This window comes from Apteryx rowi, unplaced genomic scaffold, assembly GCF_003343035.1.
Source record: "Apteryx rowi isolate R43461 unplaced genomic scaffold, aptRow1 scaffold_2, whole genome shotgun sequence".
Lineage (NCBI taxonomy): Eukaryota > Metazoa > Chordata > Aves > Apterygiformes > Apterygidae > Apteryx > Apteryx rowi.
Window position 1 is genome coordinate 2,693,106 of NW_020448307.1, and position 23,923 is coordinate 2,717,028.

The 23,923-nt window shown below is 44.3% G+C and overlaps 1 protein-coding gene across 5 annotated transcripts in view; it reads left to right on the plus strand.

The window, feature by feature from the left end:
• Window positions 1-921: 921 nt before the first annotated feature.
• The window catches only part of FNIP1 (folliculin interacting protein 1), a 45,813-nt gene continuing 22,811 nt past the window's right edge, over window positions 922-23,923 (plus strand). For 3 of the 5 annotated variants that reach the window (XM_026063120.1, XM_026063122.1, XM_026063124.1), the window contains exons 1-6: window positions 922-947; window positions 8,382-8,508; window positions 16,716-16,859; window positions 21,241-21,341; window positions 21,594-21,668; window positions 22,211-22,302. In XM_026063120.1, coding sequence (XP_025918905.1) covers window positions 937-947; window positions 8,382-8,508; window positions 16,716-16,859; window positions 21,241-21,341; window positions 21,594-21,668; window positions 22,211-22,302 — 550 coding nt within the window. In that variant the 5' untranslated portion in view covers window positions 922-936. Of the gene's footprint in view, window positions 948-3,051; window positions 3,075-8,381; window positions 8,509-12,583; window positions 12,709-16,715; window positions 16,860-21,240; window positions 21,342-21,593; window positions 21,669-22,210; window positions 22,303-23,923 lie in introns of those variants that run through there. The other 2 variants (XM_026063121.1, XM_026063123.1) reach the window with 2 other exon arrangements.

A 23,923-nucleotide genomic window follows, 5' to 3' on the forward strand; every position in this document is an offset into this window, starting at 1 on the left:
GTCCTGTTCCGAAGCTGTCCGTCGCCCTGCGCTCGCCTCGGGAGCTCCCGTTGCTGCCCGGAGATGTGAGCGAGCCGGGGCGGGCGGGCGGCGGTGCCGGCGGGACCCCGTACGGCCGAGCTCCTGGAGGCCCTTATTTTCACGGAGAATGCCGTGTGCGTGCGCCCGCGGCGGCGCGGGGATTGGCTGGCACGCGCCGATCCCGGTGGCATAGCCTGGCATCCCCTCGGGGTCACATGGTGGCCGGCAGCGGCGGCTCCGGCAGCGGGGCTGGCCGCAGGCATCCTGCCGCTCCCGGGAAGGAGCAGGCCGCCGGCGTCCCCCCTCCCCTCCCCAGTCCCACGGAGCCGAATTCCTGCCGGCCGCGGACGGCGGCGGCGCGGGAGCGCGGCTGTCGGGGACTCGGGTGCCGAGGCTCAGCTCGGCTCCGTCGGAGGAGGAGGAGGAGGAGGAGGAGGGCAGGCTGGGGTGACACGCACGCCCGCCGGGGCTGGCCGAGGCGGCACTTAGCTTTCCTGGGAATTAGACTGATCTCTGCTCCGCAGCAAAACGCCCAAAGAGACAAAGGAGCTGGGAAGACGGGCGACGTTCCCTTGAGTAGAAATCCCGGACTATGCACCCGAACGGAAGGGCAGGATTTGGGTTACAAAACTCCCGGGCGGTGTAAATGGATCCTCGTGCAAACGCCTGTACCGTGCTGCAGCGAAGTGATTTCTTTAAGGTGGTTTTTGTGATCCGGTTGCTAGGATTAAGCCTTTTGCATTGCAGCATGGAGAGTCTTTTGTTTGAGTTAAATTCAGACCTCTTGATATGTCACCTGACAGTCTTGTGGTTTTGGATGAATATGGCTCATTGCTATTATTAACCTGAGCTGGCAGCCAGGCACAACAGGAGTTTATAGGGATTTTGAAAAGTGGAACTGCTCGGGGGACAAAGATGCTTCCCAGGTACGATAAATACACAGTTCTTGAAATTATGCTAGTTTTTGAAAGCTTAATATTTTCAGTGTGATGAAAATATTTCTTTTCCAGAAATGTGATGCTTTTAGAGAGATTTTTTTTTTATGATTCTTCTTATAATTGTATACTAAATGGCACTAATGTATTTTTTTTTTCCTAAATTAATTCTGTCTGTTGTAATTTTGCAAAGGGGAGTTGCGGTCTGCTTGAATAATGTGAAGCACTGTTCTTAATGCTAGTGAATGTATCTGAAAGGAGCTGTTTTTCATTTGTGTGTGGTTTTTTTATTAAAGTAGGTATTTCAGAAGAGCACAAAGTTTGCGTGTGTGTGTGTATGTATATATGTTTGTATGTGCTTAAATCATCTAGAAGCTGAGCAGGTGTGGGGGTTTTTTTTGTTTCTTTGTTTTTTGAAATGATGTGCACGAAATAGCCCTGAAAATATTTTATGAAATTACTAGTGTTGACTGTAAACTCTGAAGCAGTGTAAATTGCAAACTTACTCAACATGTTATACGTCTTTAACAAAATCTTTCAACCTACGTATTTTCAATATCACAATCCAGATTATGATTAATGTGGTGACTAGACTGCACCTAACCCGTATGCATTACGTCTTGTTGCTCTGGAAAGGCACCTGGCTCCTGCATTGGACTTCAGTATGTAAATTATGAATTTTAATGAGAGCCAAGTGACTTGGAGGGGAGGAAAAAAATGGAAACAAACCGAAGTCAGCTTCGTATACGGGTAAAGAGTCGAGCAGAGCCCAGGACGGTGGAAGCCAGTAGAAGTTTAGGTCCGAGTTTGCTATTCTGAGCGCAGAGTATCCGACGGGCTGGCTGCGTGGCTTGGGGACGACACGCGCTTAGTCGAAGCAGCAGAAGTTTCCCGCAGCTCCAGCCGTGCAGCTGTTCGAGGTGAGGATTGCTAAGCTGGTAAAGGAGCGAGACGCGTTCATAGGTGTAGCCCAGAGCGGACCTCTCCCTGCCGCCGCGCCTGCCCTTCCGTGGGGCTCCAAGACGTGGAAAGGGGAAGGCTTGGATTTGATTTTATTTATTTATTTACTTATTTTATTTATTTATTTTTTTTAAGAAATATTGTTTCCTTGTGATAAACCTTAAAAATGCAGCCTCTGAGGGCAGTCGCTAGTGATGAGCGGTTGTCCCTAAGGTGACTGGCTATCTAGCCGTTCTTTCAAGCGACCCGGAGTGCAGATCCTTTGGCTTCTGGAAAACCCAGCCGAGGTCAAAGTGACAGAGGGCAGCGTCACCCGAAGGGTGCGGGTGACCTCCTCCGCAGTCGGCTGTCACAGGCTCCCTCTGTGGCCTTGGTCAAGTCACAAACACCAGTTTTCTCTGCAGAATCAGCATGCATTCACCACAAGTGTCACACAGCCCTGAAGTGACCTCAACTCTTATAAAGAAAATTGTCTTGCAAAATTTTTTCTAAGTATAGGCCCCGTGGTTTCTCTAGCTTAGGGATCTCCTTCCTCCTTGCAGCCTTATGGTCGTGTTATGTCACTAGCATTTAACTGGAGTCTCTCACTGAAAACGCCAACTTTGCAAATCAGTGGTGCAGTCTGGATCATCCTTATCGCTTGAATCCTGATAACGTTCTTTTGCATTTCAGGTGTTATTAGTAGAAAAACAAATAACCCCTCCAAACCTCTATTAAAAATGGTCTGCTAATCGATCCTCTTCCAAAACTGGAGGAACTGTATGGCATCATTAACATGCCGTACATTAGGTTTGATTGGTTCCAATCAGTTGTGCTCTTTCAGAAATATCTACACAGCTGTGTTTGCACAAGAATGGTCAAATAATAAGTGAATTACTGAATTGCAGTAAGATATTAAAGTATATAGAATACCCTCCCTGAGTCCTATATACTCAGCTTTTGTCATATTTTCTCAAAGCCAAAAGGAAACGAAAAGATCCAGTAACAGGTAGTAGAAGCGTGCAGAGGAGTTTGGAAAAGGGCTCTCAGTCAGAGGCGAGAGYTGTGTAATAGGATGGTTGGACTAGAGAAGGACCATTTGCCTTCTGCTTCTGTCTACTCTTCCCTGTAATAAAACAACTGCGGGATCCTAAACACTACTCGGCCGCAAATGTGCAAGTGAGTATACATCTGTATCTGCATGCATCTCCATGCAACTTGGAAATAATCTGCATGTAAAAGAACGCAATAAACATATTAGAACGGTCTCAGATTTATGATGTTAACTCTTCGAGACAGTATTTCTGGCAGAAGTTTGTTTGGCAGAAGTTGGGTGGTTCTAAGCACTCCCGTAATGCCAATGACAAAACAGGTGAGGAAGAGCATCCGCAGGCTTTCCAGCAGCACCGGTGGGTCCCTGTACCTCCGTGTCTGGTGCTCACCTATGGGACATCAAGGAAACGTTTTCTTCCGTGCCGAGCGGAGTTTGTCCGTCCTTTGGAAGTGCTGGGGTGGTGCAGGACGAGGTAGACCTGCCGTCCACTCGGGATGGCTGTTCCTGTCAGCCTTCTAAAAAGGTGCTAACATGAAAAACATGCAGAACAGATAAGCTAGCATAAACTATAAATATCATTTGCGTAGATGCTTTTAAAAATAGTTCCAAGTGATTCATCACCAGGGAGTTTTTATAACTATGAAACATGATGTAGGAAAACAATAGTTTGACTGATAGTTTCAAGTTACTTTTTTGATGGTTAGTCATATTCTTGTTTTGAGCATTTTTACTTTTTAGCAAAATCTCTTACAATTCCAATCTGTTTAATATTTTGATTAGTTTGCTTCAGTTGCTCTTCTTTTAGACTTCTAAAATATCTGTGTTAATAATTAAAAAGTAGTTGGATACTATCTAGGTTGTGTTAATATGAAATTGTTTTAAAAGTAAAATCTTAGCCAAGAGGGGAAAAAAAGAAAAAGTATTAAAGTAAACCCTTACTGTAATGAAAAAAGTTCTGTTCATTTTGTAGTGGAAAGAAGAGGGAAGGAATGTACTTGTCTTCAATTATGGAGGAAAGTCTTGTATTTTAGTTGGTGGAGAGGGAACGAGGATTTGGGTGCCTGTTGTTTCATCTACTAGGGCTTGCAGTTCAGGAGGAGTTCGGTAATATCAATTTAAGAGCATTGGACTGCATCTTGCTGAGAAATGTCTGTGGCGGTAATAAATCCCAGGAATTAGATACATGACAAAATCTGTCCTTGGGGGAAAATCTGGAATTCTGGATTGCCGTGTGACTCCTCGTAGTGTTGTCAGGAGGCACCTAGTGACGCCGTGAACTTGGACTACCAGTCATACTCCTGGTGGGTGAGTGCGAAAAGGCAGGAAAACCAAGCAGGCGAAAGAGAGGGAAGAGCTGGACACCAGCAAGGCCTAAGCGTGAGCGTGCATCCCGCGGGCATCGGTGCTCACTCTGCGGTGCTGGTGGACCTAAGGAGGGCGGGCAGGTCCCTTTAAGCTTGGCATGGATTTATGGCACATTAAAGTGACCGTAAAGCCACAGCCTAATAAGATTTGCAAATATTCGTAACTTACTGAAAACGCATTTGACTAGTGATCCATCCGAACTGAATTCTGCAAAGTGCTGATACCCCAGCTGCTCCCATGCTTAGTCAATGGCCAACAGGACTGATATTTGGGTATTCTTTTCCAAATATTTGTTATAGTCCATTTTAGCTACGTGTATGATTTGGTTACAGCAATTTCCAGTGAAATTCCCTCTGTTAGCTTGAAGCCCACAGGGAGAACCTCGCCATTCTCCCTTGCTAGGCTCCAGGGTCCAACCTGTCCTGGGTAAAAGCTGAAGAGAATTTATTTTCTGCTGCATTTTTCAGATTTAAAGAGATTGGGTTTTACATGATTCGCTTCTGAAAAATCCCACGCAGCATTTACGCATCAGTGATTTGGGAGCACCCCATTTCTTAACATTCCTTGCTATACGTATGTTATTTGCACAGTAGAGATCTCCCCACAGGACTGGTGTCCTGCTCAGAACTAACTTACTTTCCACTACTTCTCTTGCTCCATGCACGAGCTCACAGTACTAACTTTGAGACAAAGTCACAGTCATTTCCACAGGTGAAAAGACTGTGTTGTTGTTTTTTTTAATATATATACAATCAGTTCCAAGGAAAGATCAAGCAGCAGTAGATAGGTCATGCAGGAAAAACTCCTCATTAAGAGCACTGTCATTTCCAGAACAGTGTGGGAGATGGAGATTCACCTTTCATTAACGTTACTAGAACACGTGATTCTACATCTCCTGGTTTTCCTGTAAAAATCTCAAGAAAACATCAGTTAAATGTCAAAGTTAGTTTCCATTTATAAACAGAACTAATTATATTCAGAAGATCTAGGTCACTTTTCATCCAGCTGAAGAGCAGTGCTGGAGTATTGCCCTGTTTTATTTGTTTTGAGAACGTGCCCTGCATATTGCGCCCTGGAATTTATAGGTTTCTGGGGGTAATCTATCTAGATATCAGACTTAATGGTACTTTAAAGCTGCTGAGAACAGAAGCAGAGCTCCTCTGCGGTGTTTCCGGCAGGAGCCCGTGCCGCTCGGCGCGGCGGTGCTGGGGGGGCGCGGGAGGTGCCGGGCTGCCTCTGTTTACTGTCTGCCGGGACGAACTTTCCCCCAGCTCTCCCAGAGCGTCTTCTGGTTTGGGAAGTGGCCCACTCTTGCCAGGGAATATTTTTGCAAGACTAAAATGTGCTTAAGGACTGTATTATGTAATATAGGTAACACTTACTTGGAACGATCACAGATTATGATTTATAGTATCTGCTGAATACTTGTCTAGAGAAAGTTAAAATGTCATATGAAGAAACTGAGAAGTAAATAGGCTCTTGTTACCTTGATCAAATATGTTGTCGAATACAGCAGGAGTTTTATATTTAGCCTTCTCTCCCCTTAGTGTGTAATCTGCTCTTGGAGCTCTTTATGAGTAGACTTTCCTAAGATCTGGAACAGTTATTGCCCTTCTTTGCCAGTAATTTCAAAGTCAAATATCAAAAGTACTAGGTAATGGAAGACGTACTTTTGTCTGAGCGTGGAGGAAATTTAAATGTATTGCAAGGGTGGAGCAAGTGATAGTACCTTTTTGGCAAGCAGTCCGTTGTTATTATCACATGCCGTTTGTTTATAAGAACGGCAGCAGCCCAACTCACGGAACGAGTTTCCGGACTTCCACCGATTTCACTTCAACATGAGGAGATGGTTCCTCCTGGAAGCCAGTTTATTCTGCAGTCTCTCTTGCCCTCTTATCTCTAGCCAAAATCAGGCCCTTTACTAGTCCCTTTGAGCCTCTCGGTTAATAACGCTCTCCAAATGTGCATCAAGCAATATGGATTTTGTTTTCTTATCTCTTCTGAAATGCGGGTTTGGGCTGGTTAGCAGAGGCCCCTGCTATATGTAAACTCCTCTGAGTTTTTCATCTTGCCAAACGCTTCTTTTTGGTTTGGTTCCAAGTCTGCTCTTCATGTGACCTGGCCCCCGGGGGACGACGCTTGGCTTTAGGTGCCCTCCCAGCCAAGTTGCAAGGCTCTTTGCTCCCCGATCCAGACATTGAGTTATTTCAGTTTCAAATTGCTCAAGCTTTTTTCTTGTAATAATTTGCTTTTGACATTTGTTGCACAGTATCTTCTCTGCAGCTTCTGTTTTTCTCTTCTCTTGCTAAATGGTGGGGCTGAGCAGATTAGGAAATGGATTTCCTCTTCCAACAGACCAAGTAACTGTATATGCTGACGCTTAGTTTTCCCCAGCTGGTACTACACAAGTTGTAAAGCCCGTGACTTTGGGTTGGACGTTCTTAAAAATTTTCAGTAGGTGTTGGTGGCTTTGGCTATCAAATCTCTGCTACGACCAAGTATACAACTTGTCGGGGTGAAAATCATCATTCGTGTACTGATCACGTAAAGTATGGGCACAGAGAAGGAATCCGTCCTTTTGGTTGGTGAATTAAAAGGACAGAGGAGAGTAAAACTTACTGTTGTCTTGGGGCCAAGCGTCCCAAGTTTATTTTAATCCATATTATCATTTCTGAGAGTCTTTTTGCTGACAGAAATATGCATACAGCTCCTTCTCCAAAGCTGGGATCATGTATCCTTCATTAAGGCTGGAAAGTTCCAGGTTCTTGTTCCGTGCTTCCTGGTGTTCGTTCCATGCTAACGCTGCTTTCCTGATGGCCAAGGATAAGTAGATAGAGTTTCACCTGATCTAGGAAATGGCTCGTAACTTGCTGAAAGGTGATTCCTGTTGATTTCATGGATAGAGCGGACATCTCGTTTGTTAGCTTCCAGGAGCAGAGGAGATATGAGTAAACCTGGATGCCCAAGCCCTTGGGTAACAGTCTTTGCTGGGCTGGTTGGTAATATTTGGGGGTTGCCTGACGTGGGATTGATCTGGCTGTTTATTTTAATGTGTCCTATGGTGTCATAGTATGTGTCCTTTCCCATTCTGCTTAGGATGCAAAGAATTTTGTTCTGGACATTAAAAATTTAAGATCTATGATGCAACCATAAAATCAAGATCACATGCACTGATGTTCAAGTCTGAGCCCTGCAAGTTCTCCCTTTGCAGAGAAGTCAGTGGACAGGGCAGGCAGAGGCTCGTGAAAGCTCCTTTCCACGTTATGGGCTGCAGGAGCGGTTTGGGAGTAGATGTGTTAGAAGAGGACCACCACACGTGTTCTTACAGGTGTTCTGCCGACCCATGTAGGAACACGGCCTTGCATCGCGGTGGCCAAAGTGGAGATTATTCCTGTGTCTGAATATAGCAATTATATCATTTGTACTCAGGACCAAGCTACATCTGGCTCTCTGTTCCCACAATATCATGGCGTATATATTAGAATAAATGTTGAAGTGCATAATACTGCAGTTATTTCTATAAATGTAAGTTACTGCAGTGTTTTGGATACCTGAAGAAGGGTAGGAGAGGTATTCTGCATTTTTTTCATCTGTGTGGTGCATTATTTAAAAAAAAAAATTTGTGTTGGCCTCTCCTTTTGCTTTTGAGTTGTGAATGCTTTCAAGCTAGTCCTTGCAATGACAAGAGACCTTTTTTTGTCTTTAAACACAAAAGCTGAGTTCTTCTGTGACTTTTGATTCCAAGAAGCTGGAACTTGAAGAAATCATTAAATATCACAAGACAGACCACAAGAGCTGGTAATGCTAAACACATCATTGCTGAACGGCTGCAGTGGAGTGGCACCTTTTATGTCAGTGTAATTTGTCTACTTACAAGCAGTGTGTTTAAAAAAAAAATAAAAAATAAATCCCAATTCCAGCTACAGGATCAAAGAGTCTGATGAAATGACATTGCATTTGCTGGATTTTATGTTTTAATAAAGTTGGATATGCAGATAATGTAGAAAGAGCAGTGTAATAAAGAATTGTTGTAATTAATACTTCTAATCTCTTATTTTTCATTGAAGCTGGCCTTTGCCGGAGTTTGACCCAAGTCAGATCCGACTGATTGTGTATCAGGACTGTGAAAGAAGAGGGCGGAATGTCTTATTTGACTCCAGCGCTAAAAGAAAAATAGAGGATGTTTCGGTGTCGGTGAGTATTTTAATAATTTACATGGTTATGTTCTATATGTTTTTTAAAATGACAATTAGTAAGTCACAAATACTTTGTTTTATTCATATTAACTTTTAAACTTTGATTATATTCAGGGCTACATGTAAATGCATATTAAATTGCAAATTATCCAAGCTTCATTGATTTCACCCTAGCAGCTTTAAATACTGTAGTGATCTGTTTATTCCTGGGCTCTTCTACTTTCTGCCCTTTCAAAGAGAGGGGTTCTTCCGTGGCTGCAGCAGACAATGCTGGGAGGCTGGGGCAATGCAGAATTTGGTGTTTATTGAAAGGTTTTTGTGGCGTGGCCGCTTTCTGTGGCGGGGTCTGCCTTCTGAACTGGAAAGTCCTCCTAGTCCTGTCTCCTACCTTGTCCCGCTCGGTCAGCTTTTACCAACTGTTATTTCTATGCTTTGCTGACACAAAGTTACTTGAAAACTTTTCTTTTGGGCTTTCTGTTTGGCGTGGTCTGTTTGGTAGTCTATTAATTGAAATTGTAATGGATGCAGCCAGATGAGGATATTTCCGTGTAGGGGCTCTGGCCAGAAGATCTCATTTCTAGCCACAGTGCTATTATAAGTGGTTCTGTGAGCTTGGACGCTTTATTTAACTGCTTTGAACTTCCTTTTCACCATCTCTAAAAACATTTGCAAAGTGTTTTAAGCTCTACAAGCAGAAAGCACTGTGTAAATTGAAACTTCTGATCACAGTTGCTTTTTCCCATAGGACCTCATGAAGTTCTGTAAGTAGGAATACATGAAATAACATTTTACCCCCAAGCCTTGATTTTTCACGTTGGATATTGGAGTACAGCCAGAAGATTCCTCATCCAACATTGAAAATTCTCCAGCCTGTTGCTGAATGCTGCCAGCCTGGTGCTTCTCAGCCTGTTCCTCAGTGCTTCCTCCTTCCACATACCTTGTCCTCTGGGAGTCAATGTGTGTGTCACGGGCACTGACTTCCAGGATTTTCCATAGCTTACATGAGCGCGTTTATAGACACAAATCAAGATCCCATTTTCCTTGTTCTTTTTGAGAATTTGGGAGGTAAAGCAAGTATAACAAATGTTGAACAAAATGCATCTTTCTTTTTAAATTTAACTTGTTAGCATGGCTTTATTAATTTGTAAGTTCCTATTCTTCTAGGTATTCTTGCCAGGAAAACAGAGGTTTTTAAAGACGAGATCTTTGAAGAGGTTTATTGATAGGAATTATTGGCCTTGCTTATTACTATTACTTTATTAATAGAAAAGACTTTGTACGGTATGAATCCTCTTGCCATATTTCTATTGATTTCTTGAAGGCCTAAAACCTCTCTAAGATAGATCTGTACTTGCTCACTGAATTTGCAGACTTGACTTGCTTGGGTTTATTTCAGAAAGGTAGTTGACTGTGACAGCTTACTAGCAGCAGAATAAATGTCTGATAATGAATCTAATATGGTTCCATATTAATCTCGTCTTTATTTTTCTTCAGTAAAGGGGAAAGGGAGTGGGGAGGAATAATCAGCTGCATTCAGTGTCCCATGAGATGAGTATGTGAGGCTGGTGGAGGAAGACTGGTCCCAGACTAGTTGAAATGCTCAGTACAAGTCTCTGGTAACTTGATATATATATGTGTATTTTTGTCATATTATCAGACTTTGAAAAAGAATATGTTGAAATATTTTCTTGCCATGATATCCACCTTCTGCAGCACTCAGATAATGTCATCTCAGGCAAAACTTTCCTCATAAAACAAAACTTTGCAAAAGCAGAAACATTATGCAGGTAAAAACGTGCACAGGAGTCCTCGGCTGAGCTTGCTCTAAGCTTAGTACAGACTTGTACAGTTAGCAGTACATACTGGCCATTTTCAAGGAATTGCATTGTTTATTTTTCTCGCTCTTTATCATGATTTTCATTAACAAAGACACACCCTGCCTATACAAAGCCAGATCTTGGCTCTAAGCACATTCCAAGGCACTCTTGCCCTTTTGCAGCAAGACGTGTGTGGGCTGGGCGCTCTCCCTCGTGAAAGGGTATCTGTTAAGAGCCTCACAAAAGCCAGTGCTTTCTGCATCTCACCCCCCCCCCCCAGTTTCCTAATGTGATTTATACCTCTGGATTTACAAATAGTCTAAGGGGGATATCTGCAAAAGCGCCAAGCAGTGGCCAGGCTGTTCTGATTGCAGTCTAATCAGTTTAATGCAGGGAATCTGTGTGCAAGGTGCCGTTTTTTCGATATTGCTAGCTGTGCAAGAGCTCTTCGTTTCCTATTTTCTGTTGTTTCCGAGAAGTGTAATGAAATAGTTTCATTGAAAGCAGTTATAATTTAAGAGTCATATGCCTGAAGCAATGTGAGATACCCTTTGCTCTATTCTGTATATCCGTAACCTCAGTATACGTCAAGAGTCCTGTGCAGTGGACCAAGGCTAAATGTGACTCAGCCATTCAGATTCGGTAACTTACAGAATTTAAGGAGCATCAGAGGAAACTTTTCCAGAGACATGTTTCAGGATGTAAAATAACAGGTTTTCTCTTTTCAATGGATGAAAAATGCAGAGTTTGTCCTGAGATTTGTAGTGTCCCCTAAGCCAGGCTCATTACTGGGTGCACATTATTTTTCAAGGGCACGTGAATACAACGGAAATGAGGATTTCATTGCATATTAAATCAGCCTCTTTTCTTCTTGTCTTGAATAAAGCTAAATATTAGGTAAAAAAGAGTTTTGGGAGGGTGTATTGCACAGACAGACGGAAGGCAGTTGAGAGGTTTCCAGCATCTCCATTAAAATATTTTAATTGTGAAAAAAGTGGTGGAAAGGAAATATGTAAATGTTTTGCATTAAATCTGCATTTAAATAAATAACTTTCACTATAGAGATTGTAACTTTGCTGGAACTGTAACTGCGAAATCTACGCAGCAACAATAAAATTCTTGGTTTTCCAGGATTTCAAAACTGGAGGGAGAAATGAGCAGTAGATAAGCCTGCTTCCCAGTTGGAAGCCCCTCATTACGCATGTTTCCTTATTTTGGGGGTCCTAATACACTAGGTGCCTGCGCTCTGCACTTCATTTCACAGGAGAAGCGATGTTTTCCATGCGTCCGGATAGAGTTAAACTCGCGAGTGAAGCTGAGAAGCAGCCTGGTGACCCGGAGGCTGCAGGCACCGAGAAGATCGGCCAAATGCCGCGCCAGGCGTCTCCACCGAGCCGGCGAGCCGCGCTAGGCAGCCCGGGCACGCGGCATGCGGCGTGAGGCTCCCCTTGGCGAGTCCGGTACCTTTTTTTTTGGTGCTGAGCACAAGAGGTTCTTCCCCCGGCTTTCAGGGGCGGCCGTGGCTTAGCCAGGCTCCGCGAGCAGGTATGTGACGCGGGGTCTGCAGACTGCTGCCCCGTCCTCACCAACACCCGGCGTGGGACGGCGCTCCTGTCTGAGGTTTGCCAGGGCATCTCTTCTCAGCCCTGTGACTCGAGATCATGAGCAAATGTATCAGAGCAGGCATTTGCATAGCGAGTGCGTGAGGGCAGCATGTGATATGAGAAGTGAGCGTTACTGACGCCTTCTCCAGACAGCCTTGGTCCACACCCAAACACCTACCTCCCTGGGATTTTCTCAGTTACTTGGATCTTGAAGTACTTCTGCTGGCAAGCTGGTGGGTCTGATCCAGTCTCCTCTAGAGAATTATTTCAGTTCATCCCTCATACAAATGAGCGTCTAGTTTCTGATGGCACTGTGTTACTGGATTCGCAGGTGATGGTATCATGACCTATGACTGATTTGTGCGGGTAGACTCATTTCTGTATCTGTCTGCTTTTCTTCCTATAACATCTCCCCACCTGCTTCTGCTCGCATGTACCCGCGAGCCCCGTCAGCTCGCCCCACCGCTTGGTTCCTTGTGGCCGTGCGAGGCCCCGAGCAGACCTACCTGGGCAGGCGCGTCCTCGTTGAGTTGCACCGAGTGCTCAAGGCAAGAGATGCGTGTGAACCCAGGCGCTCCTTCAAGACCTGCGCTACTGGGCCTGCTTTGAATTTCCCATCAAGCATGACAAGCAACTCCTTTTCCTTTTTAAGGTGCAGACACCAGGTGGCCCAGCCAATGCCGAGCTTTCAGCCTGCGTTTCCTGGCGCTTAGGCTGAGTGCTTGACTTGTCAACCTTGACGCTGCGTTCACGCTAGCCTGGTGCAGAGCCGCTATGGTATGTTACTGTGCTGCTGCTGCCGTGTGGCACGTGAGTTATGTGGCCATAAATGTCAGTGTGCAAAGACCGGTCGAAATGGAGGCGCCTACATCAAAGGGCTGGCAATCGAATGGGGGGAGGATGCCACAGAAACGGTGCTGCGAGAGAGAAGCGAGGAGTAAACCAAAGAAGAAGCAGCGAGGGGAACCTTGCGTCAGTGCTTTCCTCCGAGCAGACTGAATGAGTTTGRGTTTTTTTAGCTGTCTAGTTTAGCTACTTGTTTTCTTTTTGTGTTGTCCACTGGTGATTTACACCAAGAGAGTGTTCACCCTTAGAGAAGTGACTGAAGAGAGGTGCTGGCTGACACGTAAGGAGCTGAAAGATTTACTAAGTCTAAAGGTCGGCTTAGAGGAAGGTGTGGAGTGCAGAGGGACCAGAAAAAAGAGGAGTAGGGATGAAGGGAAGCAAGAGCCCAACAGTGTGTGGTCCTGAGCTGGCGTCAGGAGCCTGAGTGGTGCATGCTGCGAGTGGGAAAAGCCAAGGGATTGAAAAAGGGAAGTGGCTTGTTTCCATGAAGCAGAGAAGGATTTTCAGAAGCAGTTTTTGGGAAGAAATGAAAGAGAAAGGGATTTTTGAGGGGGGGCAGATAAGAAAAAGTTTCAGTAGCCCAACCAAAGGATTTGAGATCATAACCAAGGGTTAGTGTGGCGGAGAGCTGGGAGGTCTTTGCTGAGGGAAAGAGGGGGAGAAAAGAGATTCCATCAGCAGAGCTGCAGAGGAAAACTGCTTTGCAGCCGGTCTTTCTTTAAAGATGCTTTTCTATAAATTATCTTCAGTGCTACCTCATAGGTGGCCAAGATTTCCAGCAAATGGTGACCTCTAATGCAAGAACTGTGGCTGTCTGAAAGTCTCCAAAGCTATGGTGGGGTCTGCAGAGCTGGCAGAGAAAGCGCGAGGAGCCCGTCCCCAGCGGGGACCCCAGCGTGGCAGCCCCGGCCGGCGGGCTGCCCACCGCCTCCTGCCAGCCCGCGTTCCCCCGGCTCGCAAAAATGTGCCTTTCGGGGTTCGCCAGCAGCACTTYGCCCAGAGACCTGCTTTGTTGCAACTAGGTGCATGTGGAAGGAAAATCCACAGTTCTGAATCTGCTCCTTGTACAGTTCTTAAATAATTTGGCTACCTTTTTATTTTTGGAAACCTGACTTGAATATGTTTGGAATATTATACTGGAATACAAGTCACCCTGCTCCTTTATTGCACAGTGTCCTGAGGTTTGCTGCATCTAAAATTACATTGATGTTTGGATGCAGTAATTACAGAGGAAAGGGGCATTGCAGATACTCCATCTAATAGTCCAACAGGTTGTACTTAAGTACATGTGATGTTTCTGAAAGAGCAAACACCAAAATTTGTCAGTGTCCTGCATTTTAGGAATGATTTACTGTTTGCAAGGTTCTGACCGGTGGTATCGGAAAGATCCTGAACATGTGACCTCCTTTACAGGCTACTGGCAGGAGTCTTGGTTCATTAAATTCCCCTGTGAAGACCTAACAACCGTTTCCCTCTAGTTTTTAAATTAGGCAACTATAACTTCAAGCCATCTTGCTCCCCGCTAGATCTAAGGTAAGCTGCTATGAGGAAAAATGCAGCACTAATGACAAGAAATTACCAAAAAGTCAATAATTTGCAAACTTAGTCTCCTTTTTTTCCTGCATGGAAATTTTTTTTTCACCTGTAGAAATGCATTTACTGGCCTCACAACCTCAAGAAAGCCCTATTAAAATACTATCTTTTTAAGGGAACTTTCAACATCCGATGGAAAATGCAAGCTGAAATGCGGTTCGCCTGCAAAGGCTTCTGTAACCCTGTGGATTTTATGTGGTTTTATCACATGATGCTTGCCTAGCCTAGGACATTGTTGTTTGTGTCAGAGATAAAATGCAATTCTGGTTCACGAGTTCCTACTAAAGTCATATGATTGTCATTCACATGTTCCAGCCATTGTGTACTGTGCTCAGGCCACGGATATTAGCCATTAACAAATCTGCGTGTTGCAGGAGTTCAGCGTCCTCGCCCGTATGTCGCGCTGGGAGGATACCGCTGGGGAAGGGTGTAGACGTAGGTGAAGCACGGGACGCGGAGGCTGGTGCCCGTTTCCTTTCCCTCTGCCGCGGTTACTGGCTTGTCTGCACGTCGCTCCTGAAGGCTTTCTGTGGCAGCCGCTCTGTAGTTGGCGCAGCAGTGCGAACGGCCGGGTAGAGCTGGATAATCCCTGACGTTTTCTGCTGTTTTGCCTAGATCTCACACACGGTTAGGGCCAAATAAAAGCCACCTGGTATCCAAGGTATTCCCCAAAAAAATGCAACCGGCACAGCCAGGGCCAGAGGCGTGGGATTCCCATCTTCTTCCTCAGCAAAATCTGCCGTCCCTCCAGGGCAGCGCGGGCTGCCGTCTCTTCTCACAAAAGCGAGGCTGGTAGCGCAGAAAGCGGGAACGTGTCCGCTGGGCGCTGAGGTGCCTTTGCCGCGTGATTTGCGGTAGGGATTTTTTCTCATCCTGCCGTATATACAGTTGCTGCTGACTCTGTGAGCAGTCATGAAGTTAATGCCCTTGGGAGATGCATGGGGGATTTCACACTTTTCCTACTCTACCTTTTCCTTTGTTTCAGAGCTATTAAAGACTGAGCCATACTTGCATTTTTGAATGAAATGGGAGCTCAGGATGTAAACCTGCGAGTTCGGAGGTGAAGCCAGGACATGTAGCACCTTTGTATGTCCATGCATCCCCTGCACCTTGCTTCCAGCACTCTTTGCTTCCAGTTTGCTCTTCCTCGTTAGGTGATTGTATAGGAAATGTTAATTGAGAAAGTCTTAGGGCATAATAAGTATGTAACTTTGAGCAGTGTAGACGTATTTCTGTCTCTTAATGCTGCCCACTAGCAAATGTGGATAATGTCAACCTTATGCAGGTGTTCTGAAGTTTAGTGAGTATATGAAGAGTACTTTGAGATCTTTAGGTGGAGAGGATTGCCTAATGTTAATAATGTTAACGGCATTAACAAATGTGTGCCGGTTCTCCTTGGGGTGCTGGGATTCACAGGTGAAATCACAAATGCTTTTAAATACTGAACAAAACAGTGGTGAAGCATCTCCAGTGCCAGTAATTGGGAATGTTGTGTGTACAGTGGTATCCCTGCAAAGATCGGGATGGTCCTGCATTTCAGTTCCAGTTCCCCTTCTGAGCCTTGTTTTCTCCTAACTCCCTTTTTTGAAACTCTTTGCCTGAATCTCATATCAGGAATGGACCTTTCCTGCTTGGACCGTCTTTCCCCTGCCCTTTTGTGAAACTTTTCTCGCTTCTCCCTGCCGCTAACTGTGGCTTTCAGCTTTGTGCGTTTGCAGTCTCGTGATGCACTCATACTGAAATGGAAAATGTCACCTCTGTGCCGCTCTTTTAGAAGACATGGGGATTTAGACACAGCCAGGAGGAGATCTGTAAAAATAATGACTTTTCTCTCCACTTCTCCCCATAACATAAGTCTGTTCTGAATTCTCTGTTGTTCTTGCTTGATTATTCCTTATCTGTGCGACAGTTTTCCTGTGCATAGTGGAGCGCTCCGGCCGCTGTCTGGCTGGCACCCTGGGGCCGTGCGCGGCGCAAGGCTACGCAGCGAGTGCAGGTGGCACCCATCTTCACCACCCTCCACTGCACGCTTTCTTTCCTGCCGTCCTTTCTCCTAATCCTGGGCCTAAAACCGAGGCTTGTAAAGCTTCCGAGTCGGATAGCTACTTAGGAAAATGGAGCTGGAGTGACCTATTAGCTCCTCGCTAACAAAAAGTAAAACAGCCCAGCTTTCTTTTCTGCAGCTGGGCTGCAAGAGACACCAATAAATGCTATTAACTCTTCTCCTGAGGCATACGCTTTTCTGCTGTCAAATGTCTTACCTAAAGAGGAAAGTACAGCGCTGCTAAGCGGTGATTTTGTGGTTGCGGGTCTTCGTGTCAACACACACGTTGTCTGTATTTCAGAAACTCTGCAGCGACGCTCAGGTGAGAGTTTTTGGGAAATGTTGCCAGCTGAAGCCCGGAGGAGATAGTTCTTCTTCCCTGGATAGTTCAATCAATTCATCCTCCTCATTCTCTGATGCAAAAGAACAATGTCCGAAATATCAGGTGAGTCACCTTCCTTTTTTCTTTTTTTCTTAACCATGTCAAATTCTTAGAGCAGGTGAGGTACTGAATGTTTTAAAATGCTTGAAATTAGAGGTGGGCTGTGGAGAGTTTGAGTCAGAATTAGATTTCGGTTCCAACTGAATCATGTTTTTATTCTATGGTTTGGGGTTTGAACGACTCTAAAACCAACTAGCTGGTTCTCTCAGATGTGTCTTGAACGGCAGGAGTTTCTCTAGGGCCGTTGTCATGTCTTGTGACCGCGAGGATGGTGCTCCTTCAGCATGGTCAGCCTTGGGCACAACGTTGGCCAGTCTGAAGGATGTTCTTCTTTCATGGAAGCAGCCTGCCGTAAATCTTCAGTAACTCCCTTTCTTAGGAACTAACTTCAGAGGTTTGAGGTGTAGTTATGAGTGACAAATACCTATACATGGTATAGATGAGGTAATTTATTGCAAAGTGCTGGGAAAGTAATACAGAAATGCACTACGTATAGGGATAGGCTGGGTAACAGCTTATAGCGAGGGATTCAGTGAACTTGGGTTATGTTTTACATAAGAGATTCTGGCCATGAGAGTAGCTAGAGTCATCTGACACAGATATATTTCTGTCATCTCTCCTTCCATGGATCACAAGTGTTTTATATTAAGCCAGCCTAAAATAGAACTAAGCCCTTCCACTCTTTGTAATGAAGTAATTGTGTGTTTGAGGGAAGCTGCTATCTGCACGACATATTCTGAAGTACAGTACTACTGATGTCTTAATCTACCGTAGATATAAATGAAGAACCTTTCAGGGCTGGCTTTCCCACTGTCACGTTAGCTGTTGCTATATTTGGCGAGCTGCATATTCTTCTTGTTTTCTCTTTCTCATCACGCTCTCTTCCACAGCTTTAGTAAGGTGGCTGAAGCTCTGTTTTCTATTTCTCCCTTCCTGGAAGGGTGTTTAGCTGTGGTTATGAAAGGAAGAGACATGTCATTTCTGTCAGCAGCTTCCTTCCAGCACAAAATAACCTCCTTCGCGCGTTGTGCGACCAAGAAAAACGATGCCCCCCCCACCAGCCAGAAATTATCCTTCCTACTGGGCAGGCTCTGTGCAAACAATGCTCGGCATCATTAAAGGAAATTAATGTTCTTGGTTGGCATGACAACTTCTTCCAAAGTTGTCTGAAGTTTTCCCGTGCAAGTCCTGTTTCCTCATGCATGTCACCTAGTCCAAATCTTACTGAACTGAGCTGAGCTGTTGTACAACGGCAACTGTCCTAACACGAGCGAGAGACCTCCAGCGTACGTTGGGCCTGCACGGCGCATCCATCCGCTGCGGGATCCCTGCTGCGTTCCCCGCACTCCTTCCGGGCTCCTCCAGCAAAGGAGCAGAGATCCGTAAATACGAGACTTCTTTACTGCATGAGAACACTTGTATCGTAGTGCATCATGTATACAAAAGGGCCAGAGAAAGTTTGTCCAGGCATCAGTCAGCCTGGCATTTCCTATCTTCTGTCTGCTTAACTGCTGGATTTTGAGACCTCAGAAAATTACTTGTGTTTTAATGTATTTACAGTATGTATAAGGTATTTTTCTGGGTGTGTGTGTTGGGGGGGGGTTAAGCTACAAAATGGAAATCCCAATGATACAGTGTTAACAGAACTTTTTAAATAGTTTTTTGTATGCTTCCATGTTTAAATACACATGACTATAGATGGGTTATTCTAATTGTTCTTTGGAAGATGAAATACAGTGTTTTCTTCCAGGCTTCTACGTGGTATTTTTAATTATGTTCTATCCAGATCTCTCTCAAATGTGATTAGAATCCATTAAGATGAAGCTGAATCTGGTTCTGAACTTGCCCACAGTTATTTGCATGTCATTACACCAGTATTAGCTCTGGGTCTGCTTGTCAGTGTTTTCAGGGCTGTAAATCTTCTTTTCCAGGCTGACTGGTTGATCATGACATTTGAGATTTATTTCTGTATTGCATTTTTAATTTATATATGTACTTACTTATTGATAGGATGACATATACAGTAAGTGGAAGATTAAATGCTATGAATTTTATATTCAGAAATGTAATTTCCAAATCATGTAAATTTTACTACCTTTAATATGCTAATGTGCAATAACAAACACTCATGGGTATTTTATGATCAGTTTTTATGTGAGTTCCTAAATATGACCTAGGGAGTTGGTTTGTGTCCAAGCTGTCAGTGCCTGGGGTTGTGCCCTTTTTGCCAGATGCTCTTTGGCTATTTTTCATTCGAGCTTTTAATTTTTAACCCCTTTCCTCAGTTGATTGCACTCTACTTTGGTCTTGAGTGACCTTTATTTTGTAGAATTAAAGGCTCAAAGAGTCAAGCTGTAGCAGTGTTTCCGTATTACATATATGCATCTGTTGTTATGCATGGTAAAATCATTGTCATTAGGCGCAGATGAAATGCCAGACTGACAGAGACCATGGCTGCATCTCATCACCCTCTTTGTCTTCAGCGTTGCTGGTCTCTGCCTTTCAGAGGAAAGAAAAACCCCTATGATTAAATTTGAAAGCAGCTGATTTTCACTTGTTTTTTCTTAATTCAGTTTCTTGACAAGGAGAATCGATAATTTATTTTTAAGTATTTTTCCCCAGCTTTAGAATTAAATGTTCACACTAGCAGAAAGTTGAAACCAAAACCAGCCATCAAGGGCTTGACATTTATTCAGAATGACTTCTTCAATTTGAGATCTGCCGCAGATTTAAAAATAATAATCATAATATTTGGCTGTAGTAATTTGCAGTGTTCTTAATTCAAGACACTCACAGACCTATCATTTCCTAGAGCCATTAATATCCATACTTACGTTTCCTTGGAGCTTCTGGGTCATATTTTAAAGTCTAATTTTGCCAGTACTACCTGCAGCGCACCTGGACAGCGAGGCAGTGTGATATCCCGGGAGGTAAAGATGGGAATTTCTCTGTGACCCAGCTAGTGATCAGTTTTTGCCCTGTCATAGGAACACGAACAAAACTTGTGATTATATCCTCCTTTTTATGACTGTGGCTGCTATTGTTCTTCGTCCCCTATCTTTTTGGCATTAGAAGCAGATTTCAGAGGTTGATAGTATGTCTGTTAAAGTACTATCATCTTAGTTGAGAGTGCCTGTAAAGAGCTAAAAGCTGAGAGGTGTTTCAAGCGTGTTGTCTTCTGGAAGATCAGCATCGGCTTGTTCTTGCCCCTGCTCTGTGGTCTGGCGTGAGCAGGGACAGCGAGTGGCCGTTTCCTTTCGGTCCTTATTCCCGGTAGGAATCTGTGGTGTGGACACCATGTCCTTGACCGTGCTCTGAGCTCACTGTATGACACTGGGCAGAATATTTAGATGTATTCCAAGTCTGTTCAGGAATCTGGGTGAGGATTCTGGTTGTTCGGAGCTTGGATAAGGCACATGGAGATAGGGCGCTTAGCACTTTCCGAATACGAGGTTATTCCCGTGGATGATTTTAGGACTTTCTTTTGGAAGGGTTACCCTAATAAAGCGTTATTAAACACCTCAAAGGCGATGTACTGCTGCCTTGTGCAGTGCCGAAGTGCCTCACCTGGGAAGTATCTGAGAAGATAGAGAAAATATGGCCCTGGGTAAAGGGAGATGGAAAGCATACGAATAAGAAGCTGACCTCTGTCAGCTGGGCAGCCATGTCCAGTTGGTCGCTCTGAGTAACTTTTTAATTTTAGTCTGACAGTTCTTGTTTGCAGTACTCGATCTGGCCCCCGATGCTGCATAGTGACATTCCTCCTTTGGACTTGGCCAGCGTTGCTTATCGCGAGCCCTCGCCGGCCGAGCCGCAGGAAACGCGCGGCTCGACCGCGGCTCCACCGTGCCATGGCTCCTTCCTGGTACCGGCACTAGAGCAGCAGGGGAAGCTGTATCCCCAGCCAGACACCATCCGCGGGGAGCTATGAATCAGTCTGTGTCAAGGAACCGCTGGCCCAACGTGGCTGCATAAGCAGATCGCTAGGGAATTTGCGATTCTTCTTGTTTTTGTATCTCTGCTCAAGCAGATGCAAGGTTTCGGCTCGGTGGTTCTTATTCAGGAAAGTGTGTGATCATCCTCTAATGTTAAACTTTTTTGTCCTGCTGAATCAGTGCAGTTTGCATCTGCAGCACCCCGGTAGGTGGCTTAGATTTGTTGGATGATTTTAGTATTTAGTTCACAGCCAATTTGAAGATCACTTTCTACACTAGCATTATTTTTATTGAATCATTTAACTTAGTAGTACAAACAGTGTTAGAGAGAGAGAGAGAGATTTTGTATGTTTATCTTTTTTAAAAAAGAAATATTTTCCTTAATCATATATTGTCTTAAATAGAAATGTGCTTCTAAAATGCTTAACAACAGATGGGTTTTTTTGCAGGGTTCTCGGTGCTCCTCTGATGCTAATATGCTTGGAGAGATGATGTTTGGCTCTGTGGCCATGAGTTACAAGGGCTCCACATTGAAAATTCACCAGATACGGTAAGATTCATTTTTACTGCTAACCTTTTAAGAAGATTAACTCCTTAGTGCTAATATGTAATGAATTGAATTTGACAGCTGCAGAGTAAAAGGAATTTCTGGGTCTGCTTTAAAGTTATTCTGATGTCACTTTTGACACAAAATGTGTTTATGTGATGTTTAGGTCTGTAAACTCTGGAGGTATATGAAATGGAAATGAAAGTCTGTCTTGGCCCTGTGTTTCTGACTGACTTCTTCCTTTTTGGCCCCTAGCTCACCTCCTCAGCTCATGCTCAGCAAGGTTTTCACAGCTCGCACTGGAAGTAGCATCTATGGCAGTCTAAATACGTGAGTACACTGGAAGTGATACCTGGTAAATATGGGCAAAGGAATGCAAGAACTCAGAAGAACATTATTTTAGGAGCCTCCAGATTCTTTTTCTAGAAAAATAACTTCTTGTTTCCTCTTCTGTTATACCCTGTCTCTAGTGTCCTCACTTTTTCCTTGTAGTTGTCTTCATTTCAGTTTACTCTAAGTGAAAGAATGAACCATTCCTTTAGAGCTGATAGGGTAGAGCCTAATGTTGTAAGGTACAAAGTGCCTGCACCTGCCAAGGGACGGGATGGGGACAGACCGCTGCAGCTGGGGGCTTCAGCCCATGGTGATGAAAAAGACGTTACAAAAATGTCCATCTTCAGACTCTTTAATGTTCAGTTTTCTATGTGTTAATCAGCCCAGCTCAGCATATGGCCTAGGCTTTGAAAGCTTTTTCTAGTGGAAGTCTGAGTTCTTATCTTGTGTGTTCCATTGGGGCCAAAAAAGAAGTAACGCTGTATTATACTGAAATGCAAATTACTGGTTTTGTGTGTTTTATTTTCTGGGTTTTTTAGGCTGCAGGACAGTCTTGAGTTCATTAATCAAGACAGCAATACGTTAAAGCCTGACCACAGTACAATTATGAATGGACTTCTTGGAAATATAGGTAATTAAAAACAGATTTTATTTCCTGGTATCTTCAACTGAGTAATCACAGACTCTAGAATATGAAAGTCTTCTAAAAAGAATCATATGGAAAGATAGGAAAGCTAAAGACTACGGAAAATTAATGTTGGCAGGGCTTGGGGGACCGTAAATCAGGCAGTTCGGGGAATTAGCAGTGGCTTGGGATATACCCTCTTTTTATATACAGCTATATATACACGTATATAAAAATAGAGATAGATATATTTAAGTTCAAATACAGAAAATGTTGGAAGACGGCAGTCTGTAGAACTCTCTTTAAGCAGCACATTTCAGATCAGGCAGGATCGATTCTGCCTAGCTCTGTTTCCCAGTTTTTACTCTGATTCTTCTTTTTTTTTTCTTTTTTTTTCTTTTTTTAAAGGAAACAGAATTTTATTCTTGTTAATAATTTTTGTTGTGTCCTGTACTCTCTGTTGGCCACCTGAGCGCGTGTGGCCACATGTTCCATGCTGGTTAAACTTGCACAATTGCGCTTTAGTTTTTGATCAGGTTAGACAGAATACCTCTTTTTTTGTGGTCTGATCTTGGAAGTTAAGAAAACTTGAAAAACCGTCTTCAATCTTAGGTTCTCAGCCTTTGTTGTAGAGCTGTGCGTGAAGGCTCAGTGAGCAGTAGATCGCAGAAGGGTGGAAGGTGTTGGTTTTTCCCCGTGGGGGCAGTGGAGCTGATAGAAAAGATGCTGCCCTTAGGGCTTGGCTGTCCCGGGTAGCAGCCCGGTGAAGTCTTCAGCACGTCCTGCCTTTCCCGTGGTTTAGGTTGTATACTTTCCAAAGAAATGTCTTAATATTAGCTGGAATAAGAGACTCCTTTTTATATTTGCTTTCCAGAATATTGCTGTATGTAAAGCATGCTTTTTTTTTTTTTTACCTGGGTTTGAGGAAGTATCAAGTGAATTTGATTACTTTGTTATTCCAAGTGGGTTTCTGGCTTTGATATGGTCCTAATTCTCGTTGGGTCTAAGTGTTTACTTCTCTCCTTCCCATTGGCTTTGATAGGACAACGCTGTGTTTTCAGGCTAAGCATGGGCTTAAATGCTTTCCAGGCTCAAAAGCTCTATACCTTCTTAAAATCATTCCCAATAGTTATGTTATAAGGGAAGCCACATAATGTTGGAAGATACTATTATCTGTTAAATACTTGCTGCCTTTACTAAGTCAAGGACGTTAAAAAGGTGCATTTTTCTCCTTAATATCCACTGTTCCCTTCAGACTTCAGTTGTGATTTTTCCCCCTGCCTAATTGAGTTAGGTGCCCAAATTTGTGAGGGAGGGGAGAAAGAATTCATTTATTTCTAAAGGTTTTGCCGCGTGGCTGCGGCTTGTGCCTGACAAAGATCAGTTTTATCGCTGATACAACCTAAAGCGCGAGTTCAAGTGTGGGTGTTGCGACAACTAGGCACGGACGGGTTACGGTACAGGTGCAGGCAACCGCTCGTGTGCATCCAGCTTTGTAGAGACGGTGGCTTTTCCCCGTGTGCGGAAAAGGTACCCGGCCCGGGGGTCTCGGGAGGCGCGGAGCCCTCGGCCGTCGGGCGCCCGGAGCGGGCTCCGAGGGGATGCCGATGCTTGCGCGGTGCCCGTT